At 36.3% G+C, this 20,884-nt stretch overlaps 1 protein-coding gene across 10 annotated transcripts in view; it reads right to left on the reverse strand.

Annotated features, from left to right (window-relative positions):
• The window catches only part of LOC118735346 (zinc finger protein Elbow-like), a 228,093-nt gene extending 214,042 nt beyond the window's left edge, over positions 1-14,051 (reverse strand). Inside the window, exons 1-2 of one of the 10 annotated variants that reach the window (XR_004992585.1) lie at positions 2,733-3,147; positions 1,452-1,750 (exon numbers count right to left, since the gene is read on the reverse strand). Coding sequence is in view for 1 of the 10 variants with exons in the window: in XM_036465044.1 (XP_036320937.1) it covers positions 14,031-14,033 (3 nt within the window). In the remaining 9 variants the exon portion in view is untranslated. Of the gene's footprint in view, positions 1-1,451; positions 3,148-14,030 lie in introns of those variants that run through there. The other 9 variants (XR_004992582.1, XR_004992584.1, XR_004992580.1 and 6 more) reach the window with 9 other exon arrangements.
• Positions 14,052-20,884: the final 6,833 nt, after the last annotated feature.

The raw sequence follows: 20,884 nt of genomic DNA on the forward strand, positions 1-20,884 counted from the left end.
GCGACAACTGACGACAATTGGAAATTCTAAGTGAAGCAAAGTCCTTCTCCACTTCTGCCGAATGCCACTATTTACTGAATACATATGTATGTACATAGTTAATACCGGAATCACCAGTAAATATAACCATTAGCTCTCAACGTTGTACTATATCACATTTCCATTCATGGTCTCTAGGATTCTTTTGAAAAGTTTTTTTCACAAGAGAGAGTATAGAAGTAATATAGTATACATAGTAGTAGATAACCTGGAAGAGCGTCTAGGCATCCTATGCACTTGAATTGCATTAAGTGGACCTGCATTACAACGACATTCAATTGGTTACTAGAAAAAGTTTAATAGCAAGAGGAAACCTATCCTTGCCAGATATATAGTTATATTATTAGTCCAATTTCGGCAGGGAAAAGCCTTTAACTTAACTGAACTTCAAAACGCTTTACGCCTTAAAATTGCATACTCGTATATTCTTAGATATTTACATACATTAGCTCTTAGACAAATTATGTTAATAAACTTTTCTAAAAGTAGCCTCTGGCAGCACAGGCCGCCAAATCTGTTTGTTGACTAGGCATTTAGTGTTTCGTTTTCGCTATTCCACTAGTTCGCTCTTGCCTAATGCCTTGGACACGCTTGCTTGCCGCCATCTACATTACCGACATCTACATACATAAATCGCTAGCATTACCGTTGCCCGCGCATTAAACGAAAACCAGATTGTGTGTACTTGATGTGAGCGCCCGCGCTTGAGCTTTAAACTCATAAATCATAATTTGCTTCGACTAGTCACTGAGTGCCGGTTTTGTATACATACATATGTATGTATATGTATATTTTTATTTCTTACACTATTTGTACAATAAATTTTGTTACACTCATTATGTTTTTTATGAGTCTTGCGCATTTATATGTACCTAATAATAAATAGCCTTTTTGCTTTCTTTTTGCGTTTTTAATTTTATTATGAAATGTAGCATTTAATTTATTATGTACACGAATAGCGGATGTGGTAAGAGATGCGGGTCGGCATGCACATGCATACTCCCACAAACACAGACTAGAGAGCATATATGCATGCATGTGTGTGTGTTGGCATGTAAAGTGGGATGTAGTGGCATAGGACAGGGGAATAGGAAGTAGGCGCGCGCAAATTCCAAAAATTACCAAATCGTACCGTTAACCGCGTAGCGGATACGACAAAAAGTTTGTGGCAACAAACCATCGGAGGGCGTTCATTGCAAGTACGTGCATACATATATACATATGTATGTATGTATGTAGATAGATATGTGCATAAATAACTATGTGTGTATGTATTGTACAATGTATATACATACATACTTATGTAGTAAATAAATATATACATATTTAAATGCACAAATAAGTATTATTACGCTTTGGTGGGCAGTCTTTGTGGCCAACTTCGACGGTAGTTTATGTTAACTTATACATACGTTTATGTTTAAGGCTGTACACACATCCGTTTCTGTAATATGTATGCATCAGTGTTCATATGCTCTTAAAGCGCTTTGCTAGCTGATCTGATCGTCTAAGTGGGTGTTTTGCTTAATTTCCCTGCAATTTACGCGAAATAGAAATCACAACCGCTACAACTGCTAACCGCACCATTTCATTGTGCTTACAGCGTACGCTATACAGTAAAATTGCGGCAATAATTGGTTATTTTTTCAATTATAGCAAATTTTTGTGCAACCGCTACAGTAGTTGGCTGCTGCTACCTCGGTGCGAATGGCTATAATTTGCAGTAATTAATTTGGAATTGAATTATCAGCCTGCATGGGCGCGCACACACATACACAGCCAATGTAGATACGTACATATATGCGTACAAAGTTTTTACATAATACACGCTTGAAATATGATCACGGCCATGTAATGATCTGGTAATTGGTTGATTTAAGCATGACATTAACAAACTATCTGTTCGATTTGTGTTAATTTAAATTTAAAATTCCATTTTGTGAAGTTTATTGCGCTGGCGGTATAATTACATACATAGTATCCGTGAAGGCGTGCATGAGGGCAGACTATGGAAATATGCGATTATAGCGTGAAGTTTGTTGAGCTGCATTTTTTTTTAACATGAGTGCTCACACTTTACCGTTATACTCGTATTATATTTGTTTATTTTATCACTTTTCACAAATGTTTCACACCTTCTTTCCCTTGAGGTTTCTTTCATATTCAAATTTAAGTGCATTTTTTATTGCGCTTACTTCATAATTTGCGATTTCTATGCCAACTCAGTCGCCGCCAACTCGATTGCCGCCAGTAAACGCTTTTCCACAATTCACACTGACCGTAGATGACTGTCCGCGTTGACAGGTTTTTCTGCCTGAGCTTGCGCTCTTGTGTTTTCTAACTTTTTGCCACTATAACTTACTTAGGTGGCAATATCCGGCAGTTAACCACTGATAATTCCAATAAATATTCAACGATTGAATTTATTTAATATTTCACTTCCGTTTCGCTTTTACTAGCCGCCATTTACAGCTTTATGGGGGTTACTTTTTTCAGACCGTTCCATAATTTATGCAATAAAAACAATTGCTTCCATGTAAAAAATGTCGTTAAGTGATTTGCAAATAAAATTCCACTATAACCATTTAATGAATTTTTGCAATAAAAATTTAATAATCGCTTCTTTGTAAATATGGCTCGACACCATTTCAGTTGCATCCGATAGCTACTATGTATGTATGTTTGCAGCCCACCTTTATCACTTCTCCACGCTCCACCTTACACGTTGCTCACACGGTAAATTCACTGCTTTGATATATGAATTTTGTGTGTGTGTTATTTTTTTAATTTTTTTATTGTTACTACGATTTTCGGCACAATTTTTTCACTCGATTTGATTTGTTATAGCGGCGGCCCGCGCGCGCCACTTTGTACGTGAAATAACAAAATTCGACTGAAAATCTATAAACATTCGCCACAATGCTGCGTTGGTAGTAGTAGTAGTGGTAGTGGTGGCAACGGCGGCTTTGAATGCTTCCAATGCGATAGTGTCGAGCGGCTGCGGCGGTGGATTCTCCCATAGTCATCGTCGCATGCCACACACCAACGGCAACGACAACGACACCAACGACGACGATAAAAACATCTTCGGCAGCGGTTGAGTTTTGTGTAGCAAACGACAAAAATAATTGAGAAAAAATTTATGATACAATAACAAGCAAACAACAATAATAAAAAATTGCTACTACTAAATTAGTGTTGCCATTTTCCTTTGACCACTTTATGCCGCCGATGCATTCATATTCTGATTATTGTTGCTGCTTTTGTTGCCGCTTTCAACAAGTGCGCCGACAACTCTTTAACAACTCACTATCTCTCAACACGTTCTCACAATTATTAATTGCATTCAGGTTTTATTATCTGCTCTCTTCGCTTCTCAACAAAACTCGTTGGCTTTTGTAATTTCGCTTTAGCGGTTTCTTGAAAGCTCACTGCCACTCCCAAATAGCCGGTCATGCGCACTACAAAGTTCTCATTTAACAGTGTGCCGCTACGTTTGTATTGTATTTAGCTTTTCTACAGTTACAAAAAACACGTTATCGCCAAGCGATTGTTGTTTGCTTTACCCACACTCAGCGTTGAGAAAATTTGACCTCACTGGAGACCAGTGAGCAATGATATTTACGAGAGCAAAAAAAGTACCAGATTTGTGGAAAAATAGTAGCAATAGTTGGCAATGGCATGAGAAAGACAGCAAAAGCGTAAGCATACGAAGTTGCCTACTGTAGGTAACAACACAAAAAAACCAGTCAGGGTTTTAGCTATTTCTTGAAAAAATTCGAAAATATATTTTGATGGAATTAAAATTCTCGTAACAATAATTTCATATTTTTCTCATAACATCTGGGGGACCGCGATCGATTAACTGAGCTCACCATTCCATGGCTATGCATACCCCATTGTTTTTTGTAAACGTAAATAGTTCTTAAACTTTCAGTGTGGTTTGCGTCGCTAACTTTTTAAAATGATTAACGTAGTTCCTTGACCAATGGTCATTTTGAAAGCCTCTCTGATATATCTCGACGTACACTTTAAACCTCTACTCATGACACTGAACCAACCTTGTACAACAATTTTTGCTTCGATTTTTTTAATTTTTTCGAAAAATCGCGACGAAACCACCATTCCCTTCATCTCAAAGAATAGGCAGTGTTTTACAAAAGTACACCTAAGCCATTTTTCGAAAACGAATGGTGTTTCAATTGGGACGGATCATTGTTCACATTCTATGGCGGTCATGTTGATTTTGGCAGCGTCTATCTTAGCTGTTTTCTGGTATTCAGCTACTGGTACTCAGCTAAGATAACCTAGGTCATGGCTCATCTTTATCCTGATATGTTCAACGAGATGAGCCGCGGCGGACATTTGAGTAATATTATGTGCCACACTTAACTACATAACTGGGCCTCTTGAATAAAAAAAAGAATTTCGTGAATACCTCTCACACAGGTTGCGTTATTCCAATTAAACATCAATATTGCGTTTTTAAGCCGCTTTTACGTAACATTTTTGGCGACGTAACGACCCATAATATCATAGTTATTCTCTCTCTCTCTTGCTCTTTTCTTTTTATTTTTTTGGAAAGGAAATAATTTCCGCGGGCTTTATTTCTTTTTGTCGCTGGGCTTAATTTCTTAAAATAAGGAAAAGGCTCTTGTTTACATTTTACAATGAGTCCAAAACTAAAGCAAAACTAATAACTAATAATAATTAGATTAAACTAAATATTTGTTTCCTTTTATTAGAAGAAAAAATTCTAATTAATGATTTTTAATGCATATATTTAGTGCATACATACATACATACGTAATGTGATAAAATCAAATAATTAAAAGTTTCAAGAAAAAATATCAGTAAAAAGTTAAACGCATATTTTCGTCGATTGTGAAATAATTTGACGGCCAATCGAACACAAATTGCTCGTATTTACATAAATATAGAGTTATTGCAAGAACTTAATAGCACATCTCAAGGCTAATGCCACATAAAACGTTTGCTTTGCATTACGTGACAGATTCGCTTTGACAGATAAGATGAATTGTATAAAAATGCACAAAGCATGCCACATAGATCGTTGAAGTTGCAGCGCGAAGCGAAAAGATGGCCAACTCCCATCTTTTTGCGCGCTTTGACAATCAGCCTGTTAAATATTTATTTTGTTTCGTCCAAATTTGAGTTTTCATGTAGAAACATAAAACTTAATTACATTGCTGATATTTTTAAACAAAATATATAAAATTCACAGTAATTTTGATGAGTAAAAAAGCAGTACAAATTTATTTTCTTGGCGTGCATTGTGGCAAACCTTTTGCATCTGGCGCTTTGCTGGCAAAGCTATAAATGTCACGCAAAGCTAAAAATTTTTATCTGGCATTAGCTTAATTAAAGCAAATAAAACATAATTGATTTAAGAATTCGGAATAAATCATATGTATGTAGTTATTACAATAAACGTCGGCTGAAGCATCTTCTGTTTCGGTGGATAGGTTACATATCATCATCCAGCGTAATTATGTTATTTTCCCCGTTACTCATTTGATTTTAAAAAGTTTTCCAAACGTATTGTGTTGTTTGTGAAATATTCAGTCGCCTTCTCAGTTAAATCAGCCCATGCGTCATCCACAGTATTTCTGCTGTGTATTTCTGTGGATACACAGCCAACCAACTCCTCATCGTACATACATACATATAGAGCATTTAAATTATATACGTATAGCAACAAATAAATTTTCCGGCGTAATGGCGCGGATGGAGGGGGGAAGCGAGGTTGGTGGCGCTCAAACGCAGCGGTCCGCATTTACGCAATCCCGCGACGCGGCGTGGCGCGTGGCTGTCCACCATTACCTCAAATACACAGTGGGGACGATAAAATGACACAAATAAAGCGAACTTAATTTTGGGTCATAGATTACGGATATATGTATATACCGCTTTTCTAATTCAGGTCTTTTTCCCGAGATATTTTCATTTTAAGTTTGCATGGAAAATGATACTCATACGCCATGCACGAGTATGTACGTGTTCGGCCGTGAACGATGTGGCGTATGAGTAACATTTTTTCCAGATCCCATTTCATACAAACAATTATTGCACATTTTTATTTGACCATTCACAACTTGTTTATTTATCCATAGATCTTTACCGTTAGTAGCTTCTTTTTTTTGCTAAAAGAACAGGCTTTAATATAAATGAAAAAATATACAAAAGATTTGTTATTTTTCAAAGTTTTTCCTTGTTAAAGGTTGAATTTTATTTTCACTAAAATTAAAATATCCTGGGAAAATGACCTGATCTCGAAAAACGGTATACAGATCGATAATCTAATAGAGGTTTACGCCGACAGGCTTTGCGGCGGCGGCGTGGTCAACTTCAAAAAGAATCGGCGGCGGCGGCGACGCCGGCGCGTCTGGAAACGCCGGCGCTCCTGCCCATAAGGTAGAGTCCAAAGAGCCATGAGGCTTCTAATCTTATCATGTCATCAGATTATATTTAATTCATTCATTGAATTCAAATGTTGAGTGACTGCTGCTGATGGATGGGCGAACAGAAGAAAGTCTATATAGTATATACATTAGGTTTCCCATCCAAAATGCTTTTTTTTGAAAATTTTAAGACCCTACCCCCTAATTTGATTCGTTTTTATGAGAAATGTTATTGCCTATTTTTATAGATTTTTTAAAGGCCATTTAGAGGTCGCGGCCTGTCGATTTAGGTCAGAAAATACGATTTTCTAGATTCATGAGTTTTTGAATGACTATTTTTGCTTGAATTTAAAAAATTTTTTTAAAGTTTGACCATCGATAATTTCCACAATTTGAAAATATGTAGTACTAAGGTACAAAAAAACGATTTTCAATGGGCACCCTAATATACATACATCTCTATGTACTCTACAAATCCGTATGTACTATTTCAATTTAAAGAAATAAAAAAATTTAAAGGTTAAGTTATTGGGGTAATTTATGTCGCTATCAATATATGTTTGCAATAAGCTTATCAACCGTTATGTTAAATTACGGAGTTCTTACGATTTTTTGCGGGTTATATATTGAAAATAAGGTTGGCCTACTTTTTTCCAAAAGTTTAACCAATCAACTCCCACCACAACGGGCCTTTTTGACCCACTGTTTGAAAAATGGCTTATAAATAGTTAAATTTCCAATAATATATTAAGCGCCAAATTTTTCTAAGGAGAACAGAATGTAATGCAAAATAATAGTAATTTTTTCCAAAAAGGGGGACTTCAACTCTGTGTAGAAAATATTGCGGTGCGCGGGAGCAAAACCTTCCTGGGGTTTGACCACTACTTAGGAAAAAATATTCTATTTCTACTGCGGAAGAAATCGCCAGTTTACCAGTATTCGACCCTAATTTAACTGTAATAAACGCTTTCGATGGAAAGCGTGTTACCTATGTTTTTTTCTGAGTTACGCTTTTTTGTGAAATGTTCAGTGGCCCAAATTATGTCAAAAAACTTCTTTTAAAAATGTAATTTTCATTTCGTAAAATAGTGTTTTTATACGAGTAGTATTTAGTTCCTTCAAACGATGTATTTCAATGTGCATACAACAGGAAAATTTTGTACAAAATTCCTTAGGCGCCGAACGCCGCCGCCGCCGCCGCCGCGTGAGAAATGACAAAAAACGGCGGCGGCGGCGTGGCCCGACGGCGTATACCTCTATAATCTAAAGCTGAACACACACGAGGGAACCGTTGAAGCGATCAGGGCATGTTGCTTCGACCGTTGCCTCGTGTGTAGCATTGCTGCTCATAGAAATTCGTGTTGCCGCAACCGTGGCCCGAAAATCAAAATATTTTGATATCTTGTATTTGTTGGCTTGTCGGTTGCCTCGTGTGGATCGTTTGTATTGAGTTTATTGGCTTAGTTCATTGAAAACAGTAGTGCTTAAAAGGTGTATTGGTAGAAAACCAAATTTTCTTCCGTATGTTCATTTCATAACAGTGCACACACTACTGAGATTGCCGCAATGGTTGCCTCTGCACGTTGCTTCAACGGTTTCCCAGAGTGTAGTCAGCGTAAGACCCAAAATTAATTTTACGTGTTCCGGCGTTTTTTATGTCAATCAAAACTTGATATTTTCCCTTCAGTGTTATTAGCTCTCCAAGGCATAATGCATTGCAACTTTGAGTGAAGCTCCATTATCGGTGTTACCCTCAAGGTCGAACAAGATTGTTCGCTACAAAAATTATATGTTTTGGCCTCGTTTTCAGATTTTCAAAAACTAAAGCAATTTTTTTTGCTCTGAAAATTTCAGCAGCTAAAGCGATAGTTTCGTCGTCCATCACGCAGCCTATGAATTTCAAAAAAAAAAAATCCAGCAATTCAACTCGTTCTTTTTCGGTTTTGTTTTTGAAAGAGTTTTTTATGTGTGATGTAAGTCATCAGCCCTGCTTCTTTTTTAGTTTTATGCAAATAAGATTCTGAGAGGTAAGACTTGCTTGTTAATTTCCTTATTTGAATGCTTAGATCTTTCATTAACGGGGTCACAATCTTCCTTACCTTTTTTAAATCGGTGGGGTTTACCGGAACCTTTCGGTAAATACGTAGGTCTCCTCTAAATGGGGTTTCAACCCAGAAACCTTTTTTGCGGTAACATGTATTAAAATCTGAAACAAGTTTCTGTAAGAATATATTTTCGTATCAAACAATTCAAACCATGTTACTTTTTTCTTAGTGGATAGCTAGTACTCTGCTGAAGAAGGCCATGTTCTTACATTAGAAGCTCAGATATGAAAATCACTTTGGAGAAGCTTCGAGCAAATGGGGGTTTTCCGGTTTCTTTTCTTGCGTTCATTTTAGATATTTTCATGTCCTCTTATTCCCATTTGGTTTGAACAGGAATATTTAATTCCTACGAGAGAGATTTATTGTTTAAAACTTTTGTTAAACTTTCTGTATGAAACGAAAGCACCGAACACATAGGCCCTTATTATGAGCTGCATTCGATTTTCGATCTTCGCTGGCTATCGAAGATCGAAGATCGAAAGTGAAATTCGTATTATGAGCTATGCAGGCGTGTCGAAATTTTCGTTGAGTATCGAATTTTCTGTCGAACAGAATTTTGCTTTCGATGGTGTAACGAAGTGTTAGAAAATTGTGAAAAATGTATGATTTTGTATATGTTTTCTTACATTTTGGCGGCTAGACACTAATTTTAAACAATTTTTATTAATTTCATGCAGTTCTAACATCGTGAATACTAAACACAAGCTCGAAAGGCTGGTTTTACTTGTGAAAGAAAATCCCAATGCTCTGTTGGCACGATCTCTGAGAACAAAATCGTAGCGCTGTTGATAGTTTTAAAATATTTTAAATAGATTTGGCTCACAAACGCCTCTTTAGATGGTCGGAACTTTTTAATGAATCTGTAGACAAATTTCTTAAATATATTTTATATCAAAATATATTCGAAATACTAATAAACTTAAATGTTTAAGAGAGCATTTGCTGTTGTTGTTGTTGTAGCAGCATACAAATTCCCCAAAGACTTTTTGGGGAGTGTTGCTGGAGTGACAGTCCTTGGCCAGATATAAATCTGGGTCGTTCCGGTTGAGAGCATTTGCTACTCCTGGCCAGTTTACTAAGCTCTCATCCTCTGACGAATCGTTGAACCAGAACTCGTTGTACTCATTTTACCACGTTTTTATAAAATTGCTTTCTTTTTTACTTCATTTTAATTAGAACAAATTTGCATAAATATGTATAAGCACACTATTTAGTTTGCTCGATTTGTAAACAAAGCTTCTCAGCGGTGAAAAATATACTATTGTGAACAACCTAAACGAGCGAAATTCACAATAGCGCTATTCTTCATCGAATGAGCGCCATAATACCAAATGAAAATTCGTTCGCTCAGCACTTTCGACCACAGTCGAAAATCGAATGCAACTCATAATAGGGGCCATAATTTATCCTAATCTATTTAATTTATACTATCCTAAAATTCGCACTAAAAACGCATATGCTCACAGGCAATTGGCAACTCTACATAAGCAAAAAATAAATGTAATCCTGTAAAGACCAAACTTCCACTACTACTTATACATGGTAGGTATTAGTATTATTGTGACACTAAACCTACACCTTTGACGGTGCTCTTCCAGCATGTTGTGGATGACCTCTTGGTGGGCGCTTGTTGACTTGCCACAAACTACGAGGTTGTGAAGCCATAATGTCACTTTCTGCATTTACTTACCTACGCGCACAAACGAAACCACGATGGAAGGCAAACACTTAATGCTCTTTTCACTTCCGTTCTCGAGTTCTCTCGTTACTGTTTAACTTTTCACTCGTCTGCTTACTTTGCTGCCCACTCAGTTTGTCGGCCATAATTATTTACATGCCACAACGCCTTTTGCACCGCCAGCCATGTTGGTATAAGCATTCGTGCGTGTGGGTGTGATACATAAAATGCATTCAGAATTGTAAAATGCTCTCCCCTATACATGTGTATGTACATTAAAGTGGTCCAATTGGTCTTTGTATTAGAAAAAAAATATCATCATAGGAAACGGGGCATCCCTTAGTTTTTTTCCGTTTAAAATTTGTAATTTGTAATATCTATACCAACTTTCGATTTTCTACTGAAACCTATACAGGGTGCTCAATGACTTTGAAATGTGCTTGTGATATTTTTTTAGATAATTTAAATTTGAAATATTCTTAGATTTCTTAACCAATTGTTTGGTTAAAGTATGTACACAATACTTCTAGAGTAAAATATGAGCATCATGAGCTTCCTCTAAATTTATACTTAGAAACGTAAGGTTTGGTACCAGCACCAGAGGGTGCCCAAACCCTATCTTGGAAAAGTTTTTTTTTTGGACCACTCTAATGTACATGCATATTTATACATGTACATATTCATATGTATACGGACACTCAACGGAAGCTCTCTTTGTGTTCTGTGGAGCAGAGCGCACTTTTGTTGCTTGAATGTGTTTATGGGTATTGTGATCAGCGTTGCCATTTTAGCCGTTTTCCGGCTAGATTTAGCCGGTTTTGATAGCAACTAGCCGGAGAAAATTCGATCTAGCCGGCAGCCGATTTGTTAGCCGGTTTGTAAAAAAAAGTTAGCCGTTTTTAGCCGATTTTACTATTTGCCTAATTTTCAGGTGCAAAAAGTAAACAAGTTGTTCGAAAGCAATAATGCAGACCCAATGAAGATTTTTAATGAACTCAATGGTTTACTTTCGCATCTAACTTCCTAGTGGTTATTAGCGCGGACACATTTGATCCTATATGCTCCCCGTTGGAACTATACCTTGATCCATTTCCTCAGTTTTATCACAGTTTTGAAGAGTATTTAAAAACAAAAGTAAGCACAAACGCTTTTGACCACGAAGCCGAGAAAATAATTCGAGAAAATGGTCGCTATTTTATTATCACTTTAATAAAGGAATTACGCCAAAGCCTCCCTACAAATATTGCCACACTAAAAAAAATTGCCTTTTTTCGGTTGGAAATGCAGCAACAAAGACACAAATATAATGCCGACGAAATAACATCCATAGAGATGCAATGGCAACGGTTAACGTTACATACCTGGAGTAATTTAGACTCAACCGTAAAATTTTGGGCCGAAGTTTATCAATTTCGAAATGCCCTAGGAGAAAACCCTTTTGCTGACCTTTCCAACCTAGATTTTAGTTTTCTTGTTTTGCCTATAAGTAATGCAGAAGTAGAGCGAATATTTAGTTCAATGAATATAATAAAAACTGAGCAAAGAAATCCAATGTGCGTTAAAACGTTAAACGCTCTTTTATATATAAGATACGGTTTAAAACGTGAAGAAAAATGCTGCCATAATTTTACTGTAGATGACGATCTCTTAAAATTAATGAATTCAGGTGATATATACAATAGTGATTCATTTGATGATGGAATACACACTGATGAGGAATATACATACTCGATATAAATTAATGGTGTTAACTAGTCTTTCGTTTCTTGCGATTTATTTAAATAAAGCATGTGAATTTTCACTAAAACATTTTAGCCGTTTTTAGCCGCTTTTTTTTGCCAATCTAGCCGGTCGGCCCAAAAAGTTCTGGCAACACTGATTGTGATACGAGTTAAACGGAAATGCGACGCGATTCAAATTGTGCATATTTCATGTGAATGCTGATAGAGTTGGTGTAAACATAAAACAGCTGTTTTCAAGGCTTTGCGCATTGAAACCTTCGTCTGACTGCATTTCGATTGTGAGCGACAGAGAGTATAAATGAGAACTGGTGTTGAAGGAGTATATGAAAAATCGGCAATAGCATGTCTAAAAAGTGCGCCATTTTTAACGTACAGTGTCAGCTAGAGAGTGCCTAAAAAATATGTGTATGCTTGAATTCAGATTTGCGAGCAACGCTGTATTTATACATATGTGTCTTAAGCATGAAGGAGGTATACAAGCTTAAATTTATGAACTCGAGTACCTATAAATGTACACTCGGGAATATCAGAGCATTAGGCGGGGCCGTGAAAAATGTTTGTAACAACTCCTTCTAGTTCGTAAACTTATTTGTAGAAAATCTTGATGTCATAACAATTTTTGTCCTTGAAAAATCCCAAAATTTAGTTTTGATAGTAAATTTTATGTTTTTAAGCCGACCTTTAAGTTTTACATATCTTTGAAAGTATGAATTTAAGTAACTGTTTACTATAAATATATCTTCTTCGGATCGCACCGGCCAAGGTACCTCGTTTGTATCCTAAGATCAAGTTAAAACTGAGGGGTTTGGTGATGAATTTTTCCTTAACTCAAAAGTGGGAGACATTTAGCTACATATGTAGTACATAGCTCTCTCAAGTATGTATCTACATTTCCAAGCATGCATTGCACTTCAAAAACGGTTCAATAATAAAAAATTTTTAATAAAACTCGAAATCGGTTGTTGGTCGAAATTGGATTGCCAAGATTCTTTCTTTCTTCCTTGCACATAAAGAGCGGCCTGGTCTAATGCACAGTCATACATATATTTATGTATGTATACAGGGTGTCCCAGAACTCAACGTCAAGCCGAAACGGGGTGACAGGGTTGATTGTAACCATCATGAGAAAAATCAAAAAACTCTATCCCATGCAGTTTGAAAATTATGGGCATTTAAGAAAAGCCTAGAACTTTGGTCAAACTGTAACCATTTTTCGGTTATTGTGGTTAATTTTTATTATTTTTGTTCATTTAAACTTTGGAACCTTAACCCTAAATAACATTTCTAGAACCTAAGTCAAAAACAATGACACAATTGCCCCAAGTTTTCTAGAATTAAGACTATTTGTTAAACTATGAATTTAAAATTTTTATAATTTGCCGACTTTGAAAGGCCCTCCTTTAAAAAAAAAATGTACTAAAGTGCCTTGGCAAGTGACATTAAAAGTTCGCGCATTTAATCAGGATTGTAAAATGCTACAATACTTGTTAGTTTCATACTAAAAAAAAAAAACGAGTAATAAACTAAAAATCTCAAGTAACCCGATTTTTGCTAACCCATTTTACTCAGTTCAAATGTTTTTTATTCGCAAAAGCTCTTGGTAGGTTCTTAATTTTACGGCAAAATGATGAGAGAGATGGATAGTGGACATGTTTGCCATGAGCGAGCGAGACAGATAGTGACGCCACTTTTACCAAAGTCAACAAAAGTAAGTAAAATTAATAAAATAATGAAAAATCTTGACCTAGTTTAGTTTAGGCAAGGCGAATTAATATAAGGTGATAGCAGGAGTACAAAAACAAAAATTTACATGTATTTGTTTTTGCTCTGGCGGCATAAACTGTCAAAATCTGTAAGAGTGTGTGTAGAAATTCAAACAAAATTTTTTAATTTGATGTCAGAAGCCGTGCGGCGAAACACACACAAAATCAGCTGAGCTAGTAACACCACCTTATATTAATTCGCCTTGAGTTAAGGTTTATTGGAATAAAGGTCAGATAGGGAAATAAAATTTTTTATTACAATAAAAGTTCAAATTGTTTACCATCAGCCTCAATACACGCCCTACATCTTCTTAAAAAAGATCTAGTTATTAGCCGGGCGTATCCTCGAGAGTGGATGTCCTCAGCAGCTTGAAAAATTCGTTCACGCAGCTCGGCTACGCTCTCAATAGGCTTTGAATAAACTTTTTCTTTGAGAACGCGCCAAAAACAGGGTATTTAAATCTGGGGAACGGGCTGGCCGCGAGATAGTGCCTGAACGTCCAATCCACCTTCCCGGATATTCCTGGTCAAGGAAATCTCTTACTTACACTGCGTAATGCGCTGGGCAGCCATCTTGTTGATACCACATGTGGCGACGATCTGTTAGGGGTATGTCCTCTAAAAAAGTTGGTAAATTTTCTCGCAAAAAATGTAGGTAATACGTGCCATTCAAGTTCTCAGGGAGGTCTAAAGGCCCAATAATTTTGCCGTTTAAAATTCCGTTCCACATGTTTACTTTAAAGCGATACTGGGATCTGTCTTCTCGCATTAAATGTGGATTCGCCACATGCCACTCGTGAAAATTGTGTCAATTTATGTAACCATCTTTTTTAAATGTAGATTCATCTGACCAGAGAATTTTTTGAATGAATTATGGATTTTCATTATGCCTCTGTAGCGTTGTTCTACAAAATGAAATCCTTTCAGGATAATCTCGAGGAAGAAGACTTTGAACTCGTTGTACGTGAAAAGGATGCATTTCGGCTCTTTCCACGAACGGAAATCTGCGACCTCTTGCAACACTTCTTCCTCGTAAGGAAAGCGGGCTCTACCTCCAGCCTGTATTTGATTCGGCAAATGGCCGCCGTCTGTGAGTGAACGGTGCACATTAACAAACACGCGGTGATCCGAATAGCGCTCTAAATTCGGATATCTTTCCCGATAAAGTGTAGCGGCGGCACTTGCGTTGCATCTGCCTTCTCCATAAATGAGGTGCATGTTCGCATATTCTTGTGAAGTGTAGCGCGTAGGCATGGTTGATAACAAGGATGCTAACACAAAAGTCCAATTCCAAAGTAGTCGGTATGTAATCAACAAGTCCAATTCACAAAAATCCAAGTCCAAAAAGCCAAAGTCGTCAGTGCTAAATTAACACAAGCGAATACGGAAAGGTGCGCTATAGATGAATGAGCGAAACGTACTAACTGCAGTGTTGCCGTTACAGCGTCAGACTGGTGTCTGACTGGTAGCGTAGCCATTTGCTTGGTATGGCGACTGTATCTGTTTCATTCGCTCGCGTTTAAACGACGCATCTCCGTCTCACTGCGTGGCGTCACTATCAGTCTCTCTCGCTCATGGCAAACATGTCCACCAGTGTTGCCGCGAATCTTTTTGAGTGTTAGCCAAATTCCTTCAAAAAAAGGGCTAAAAAAGAGCTAAAAAAAGTCGTTGTGGCTAAAAATGGTAGCTAAAATTTTTTTCTTACATATACATATACATACATATAAGTATATACGCAAACATTTTCAATAAGTAGTGGTATAGAAAAACAATGAACTCTGGAAAAAGGCTAATATCACTGGTCGACGGCCAAAATTTACCAGAGACGCCGTTATGAAATTCGTATGTAAAATCACCCCCTGATTCCGAAAATCAAGGTTATTTTTAATTTTATGGTACCGTTTTTGATATATTTGCAATTTACCGTTTTTGCAAAAAAAAAAAAATTGGGTCCACTTAATCATATATATCTGAAGAACGAATTAAGCAATTCCAAAACGGTTTGAAGCTTTTAAAAGGTAATAAAATTTTCTATAGGCTGTGCATACAACACTTTTTGCTAGGCCCTGTAGATTCAAAGATAACGAACAATCATTACCGATTTTTTCAATTTTTTTTGTAAAAATATAAAAAAAATTGTACTTTGCGGGGAAGGATCTCGAAAACCTTTTATTTTTTTTGCAGATTTTTTTTTTCTCTCTAAGCTCTGTTATATTACAAAAAAAATAATTCAATTTCAACGTATACCTCAAAACGTATGTATGGTATAAAGAAGAGTGAAATATCTAGCTATGCTCTGTTTCTATTGAGTTAAAAGTTCAATTTATGAATGAAATTACCCATATTTTTAACTTTTTTTTTCATATTTGATAAATTTGAGTATTTTTTGCATTTCCTCGTAGGTTTCCTTTGTATTTACTGCATGTGCAATCGGGATAGAAGGCTTTTTGTTACCAATATGCAATAATACAGCCTTCAAACTCAGTTTATTGCCGTCTATGAACAATCGCCACTCTTTTGAATCATATGTTTGACCAAACTCTTTGAATAAACCAGGGATGTCGTTGCAGTAGCATATACTGTCTTTCTTGGTATAGTGTTTGGAAAATGGTTCGTGACGAGTTCTACTATATGTCACCTTAACATCGGATGACACAAATTTAAATTGTTGCATACGAGAAGTGTGGATCTCGGCCTTTCCTTGGATAGTTCCAAATCTCTTATCCAATCATTAAGTTGTGCTTGTAACAGAACGTTTCTTTCGTTTTCCATGCGAAATTCAGTACAACTTGATCCCCCGCACTCAGATGTTACTGTTGACAATGGAACTGGATCCGCAACTGCCGTTGAATGTAGTACTGGTAATGTCACTGTAGGTACGCTAGCATAGGTTACTCCTCTTGATCTGCCAACGCCAAGTACTTTTGTTTGACAAATATAACACTCTATTGAATGGCAAGTAGGTTCTCTCCATATCATTGGTGTATCAAATTTTGTTTGTTGTCCTGATTCCCACTGAATCAATTCTACCCGACACGATGTACACAAAGTGTTCGGTGTCCATGGTTTTTCAGCATTTTTAGGCTCAATTCCAAAATACTTGGAGTATAAAGTTTTGATATGATCTGAGAACACTCGTCGTCGCCTTATGATAGTATATTGGCCACACATGAAACAGAACATATCTGGATCCTTATTACACTCAAATTCTCGCGTCCTTTTACTCATTTTATTTTTTTAATAAATCACGGTTTTGAAATTAGACTTATGAACTGAACTATCTCCGGCGAGCCTTGAAGATGTTATGAAGTTTCAAAGCGCATTAACTCATATTTATACTCGGAACAAGAATAAAATTGAAAAAATCAAATCTTACCTAGACAGAAAGGTTCCTTTTTATAACAAGCCGGGAAAAGAAAATACTACCTGTTTTAGATGTAGGCTTTAGAAATTTTCTGTGTCTTATAATTTTGAAAATCTACCTGCATACTTACCCATAACTGACGGAAATACATGTTTATAACTACATGCCTACAGCAGGTTTCGAACCCAACCACTCTTCCTTTCGATGCAACCACTCTACCTACTATAATACAATTCGAGTATTAAAAGTACTATTTGATTTATTTAAAGAAAAAGTGTTATCATTGTTATGGTGTTATTCGTTTATCCGGATAATATCTCACTTGCACTTTATACCTTTAATATATGTATGTATGTATGTATAGGTACATACATTGAAGTTGCGCAACCTGGGTATTTTTATTTGATCGCTTATAACTTACGTAGTTTTGCATCGCTTTTCTTCGATGATAGCTTATTTTTTTTGTAATACAACAGAGCTTAGGGAGAAAAAAAAATCTGCAAAAAAATAAAAGGTTTTCGAGATCCTTCCCCGCAAAGTACATTTTTTTTTATATTTTTACAAAAAAAATTGAAAAAATCGGTAATGATTGTTCGTTATCTTTGAATCTACAGGGCCTAGCAAAAAGTGTTGTATGCACAGTTTATAGAAAATTTTATTACCTTTTAAAAGCTTCAAACCGTTTTGGAATTGCTTAATTCGTTCTTGAGATATATATGATAAAGTGGACCCAATTTTTTTTTTTTGCAAAAACGGTAAATTGCAAATATCTCAAAAACGGTACCATAGAATTAAAAATAACCTTGATTTTCGGAATCAGGGGGTGATTTTACATAAGAATTTCATAACGGCGTTTCTGGTAAAGAGAAAAAGTTGAAATTTGTGGTCCAGTGTATTTTATCCAACCAAGAACCTTTTTGTATAAAAGGGGAAATATACGACACGAGCTTGCTGGCTCGATCAATTGGTTGTACCATCAGGCTCGAAGCATGTAACTTAGCAGCATGCTGGTACAATATTTATTTCTTTATAAATGAGGTCGAGGAAAGATCGAAAAATATTGTGAACTTAACCTTCCACAAACACGGCTTTGACTCATATAGTGCAAGAAATTTCCGCCAAAATACTTTTTACTTAGAAAATTTAGCTAATTGCACCACTCACGAGACCAGCAGGCTGGTACAATCATAAAATTTACAAATAGTTTTCGAAGACGCACAAGCCGCTGGTACAATCACACCATAACAACATATACGGTCAATCGATTTGATGGGCCATTTAACAAATTAAATATGTTAAGGGCCTTAAACTTATCTATTTTAAACTATAGTTAAATTGTTAATATATAAGTTAACGCTCTAACACGTTTACAGTATGTATGTATAAAAACGTAAAGAACATACAATACATATATGTATATATATCAGTCTTTCTTAGTATAAAAATTCATATCTTAAATAAATGAAAAATATTAGATCAAATTAAGCATATACAACTTTTTATTGCCAAGTATGAATAAATTCTCCAAAGGGCTAAAAAAGGGCTAGGGGCAATTTTAAATTTATGTGGCCAAAAAAAGTATGTGGTAGCTAAATCTAGCCACCAAAGGGCTAAAACGGCAACACTGATGTCCACTATCCATATCTCTCATCATTTTGCCGTAAAATTAAGAACCTACCAAGAGCTTGTGCGAATAAAAAACATTTGAAGTGAGTAAAAAGGGTGAGCAAAAATCGGGTTACTTGAGGTTTTTATTTTTTTACTCGTTTTTTTTTAGTATGAAACTAACAAGTATTGTACCATTTTACAATCCTGATTAAATGCGCGAACTTTTAATGGCGCTTCCCAACAGTGTTGCCATTTTAGCCGTTTTCCGGCTAGATTTAGCCGGTTGCGATAGCAAACAGCCGGAGAAATTTCGATTTAGCCGGCAGCCGATTTGTTAGCCGTTTTGCAGAAAAAACTAGCCGTTTTAGCCGATTTTGCTATTTGCCTATTTTAATTAAAGGAACCAACACTGAAGTGAGTCAAAATGAAAATAAAAGAGCACAAAATTCTATGTAAAGCAAAACTCTCTGGGAATCCTACGAGACATCTGCCGGTCATATGACCGGTCATCTAAATGGGAGATCTGCAGTCTTTTGGCATCATATTTTACATCAAAATTGAAAGGATTTCTGAAAAATCTGACTAGTTCTTTTGTGTAACTGTGATTTTGCATCCCTTGTCAACATATGGCCTCGGTTGATGTTAACTTAAGGTCGTTGTTTTACTGCCCTAAAATTTAAGGGAAATTTTTACAGCGTTTTTTATGTGTATTGGTTTCTATTTGAGTGTATTGAGAATCAGTCAGTCTGAAAAGGCCTTGTAGGGAAGACAATAGGTTTGTTCGTCAAAAATCCAGCGAGAATTATCACTCAGAATATCAGATTGTAAGAAAAAATGCTCCCAAATTCTCTTTCATGTAGAGAAACTTGCAATTTTCTGTACGAACGCAAATTTGCAAGTTTTTCTGCCAGCTAGTGTCCACGGTTGCATTTCAAACAAAAGAAATTTGTATAGAATTTTTGAAATTCTTTCAGAGGGGCCAAAAACAGGATCTACGTGTATATATCTTGTCACCCCGACTTTATTCAACATACGTTTCAATTTCTTTGTCGGGTTTACTATATCGACTCTGGTTGAGATTGCATTCCGATTACGAATACACTTTTTTATTTGCCGAGTACCTTTCAAATCATTAGAATTAATTAAGTTAACATGTATGTATTTAATTACATTTAATTTTAATTTAATTAATTGTTACATCATTATTTCGTACTAGATGTCGGCCGCTGTGGTGCAGTGGTAAGCAGTGCGCGCTTCCACTCCACAATGCCTGGGTTCAAACCCTGGTCAAAGCAACATCGCAAAAATATAGAAAAAAGGTTTTTTCTTAACAGCGGTCGTCCCTCGGCAGGCAATGGCAAACCCCCGAGTGTATTTCTGCCATGAAAAACAGCTTCTCATAAAAATACAATCGCCGTTCGGAGTCGGCGTAAAACTGTAGGTCCCTCCGCTTTGTGTGACAACATCAAGGCGCACGCCACAAATCGGAGGAGAAGCTCGGCCAAACACTAACATATGTGTAAGCGCCAATCTATTATTATATTATTATTAGATGTTCGCTTCGTCTTCGTAAACGAAATCCATAGTTCTGATAGTGAAGCAAGTGATGATAATGCAGAAATTTCAACTGAAGATAAGACTCAAACCAATGTTCTCTGTGTTACATATGTTGCGAACAGGACTGGCAACATTTGTTTGTTCCATGCCATGGCGGAATTATACCAGGGAAAGAAGCAAAATTTGTTAGCAAAACTCAGATTTTGGTGTTAATTCCCATTTAAAAGTGAAATAAAGCAAATTTGCGTTACTGCTGTTTGTGTTATTGCAGCCCAAATAAAATCATGTAATCGACATTTAAAATCTTAATACATGCTTTCTTTTTTCATGTCTACTTGTTATACCCGAGCGCACCTGTGCACAAGGGTATATTAACTTTGTTCACATAACGGTTGTTTCTAACAGCCAAAACGAATCGAGATAGATATAGACAAATGTATACATAGATGCTCAGAATGAATAGAGAAGTCGATTAAGCCATGTAGTCTGTCCGTCCGTCCGTGTATACGACAACTCGAGTAAAAATTTAGATATCTCAACGAAATTTGGTATGTTGGTTTCTCTTTACCCGAAGTAGGTTGGTATTAAAAATGGGCGAAATCGGAC

The sequence above is a fragment of the Rhagoletis pomonella genome, unplaced genomic scaffold (genome assembly GCF_013731165.1).
Source record: "Rhagoletis pomonella isolate Grant_MI unplaced genomic scaffold, Rhpom_1.0 Rhpom_scaffold_00003, whole genome shotgun sequence".
Classification (NCBI taxonomy): Eukaryota; Metazoa; Arthropoda; class Insecta; order Diptera; family Tephritidae; genus Rhagoletis; species Rhagoletis pomonella.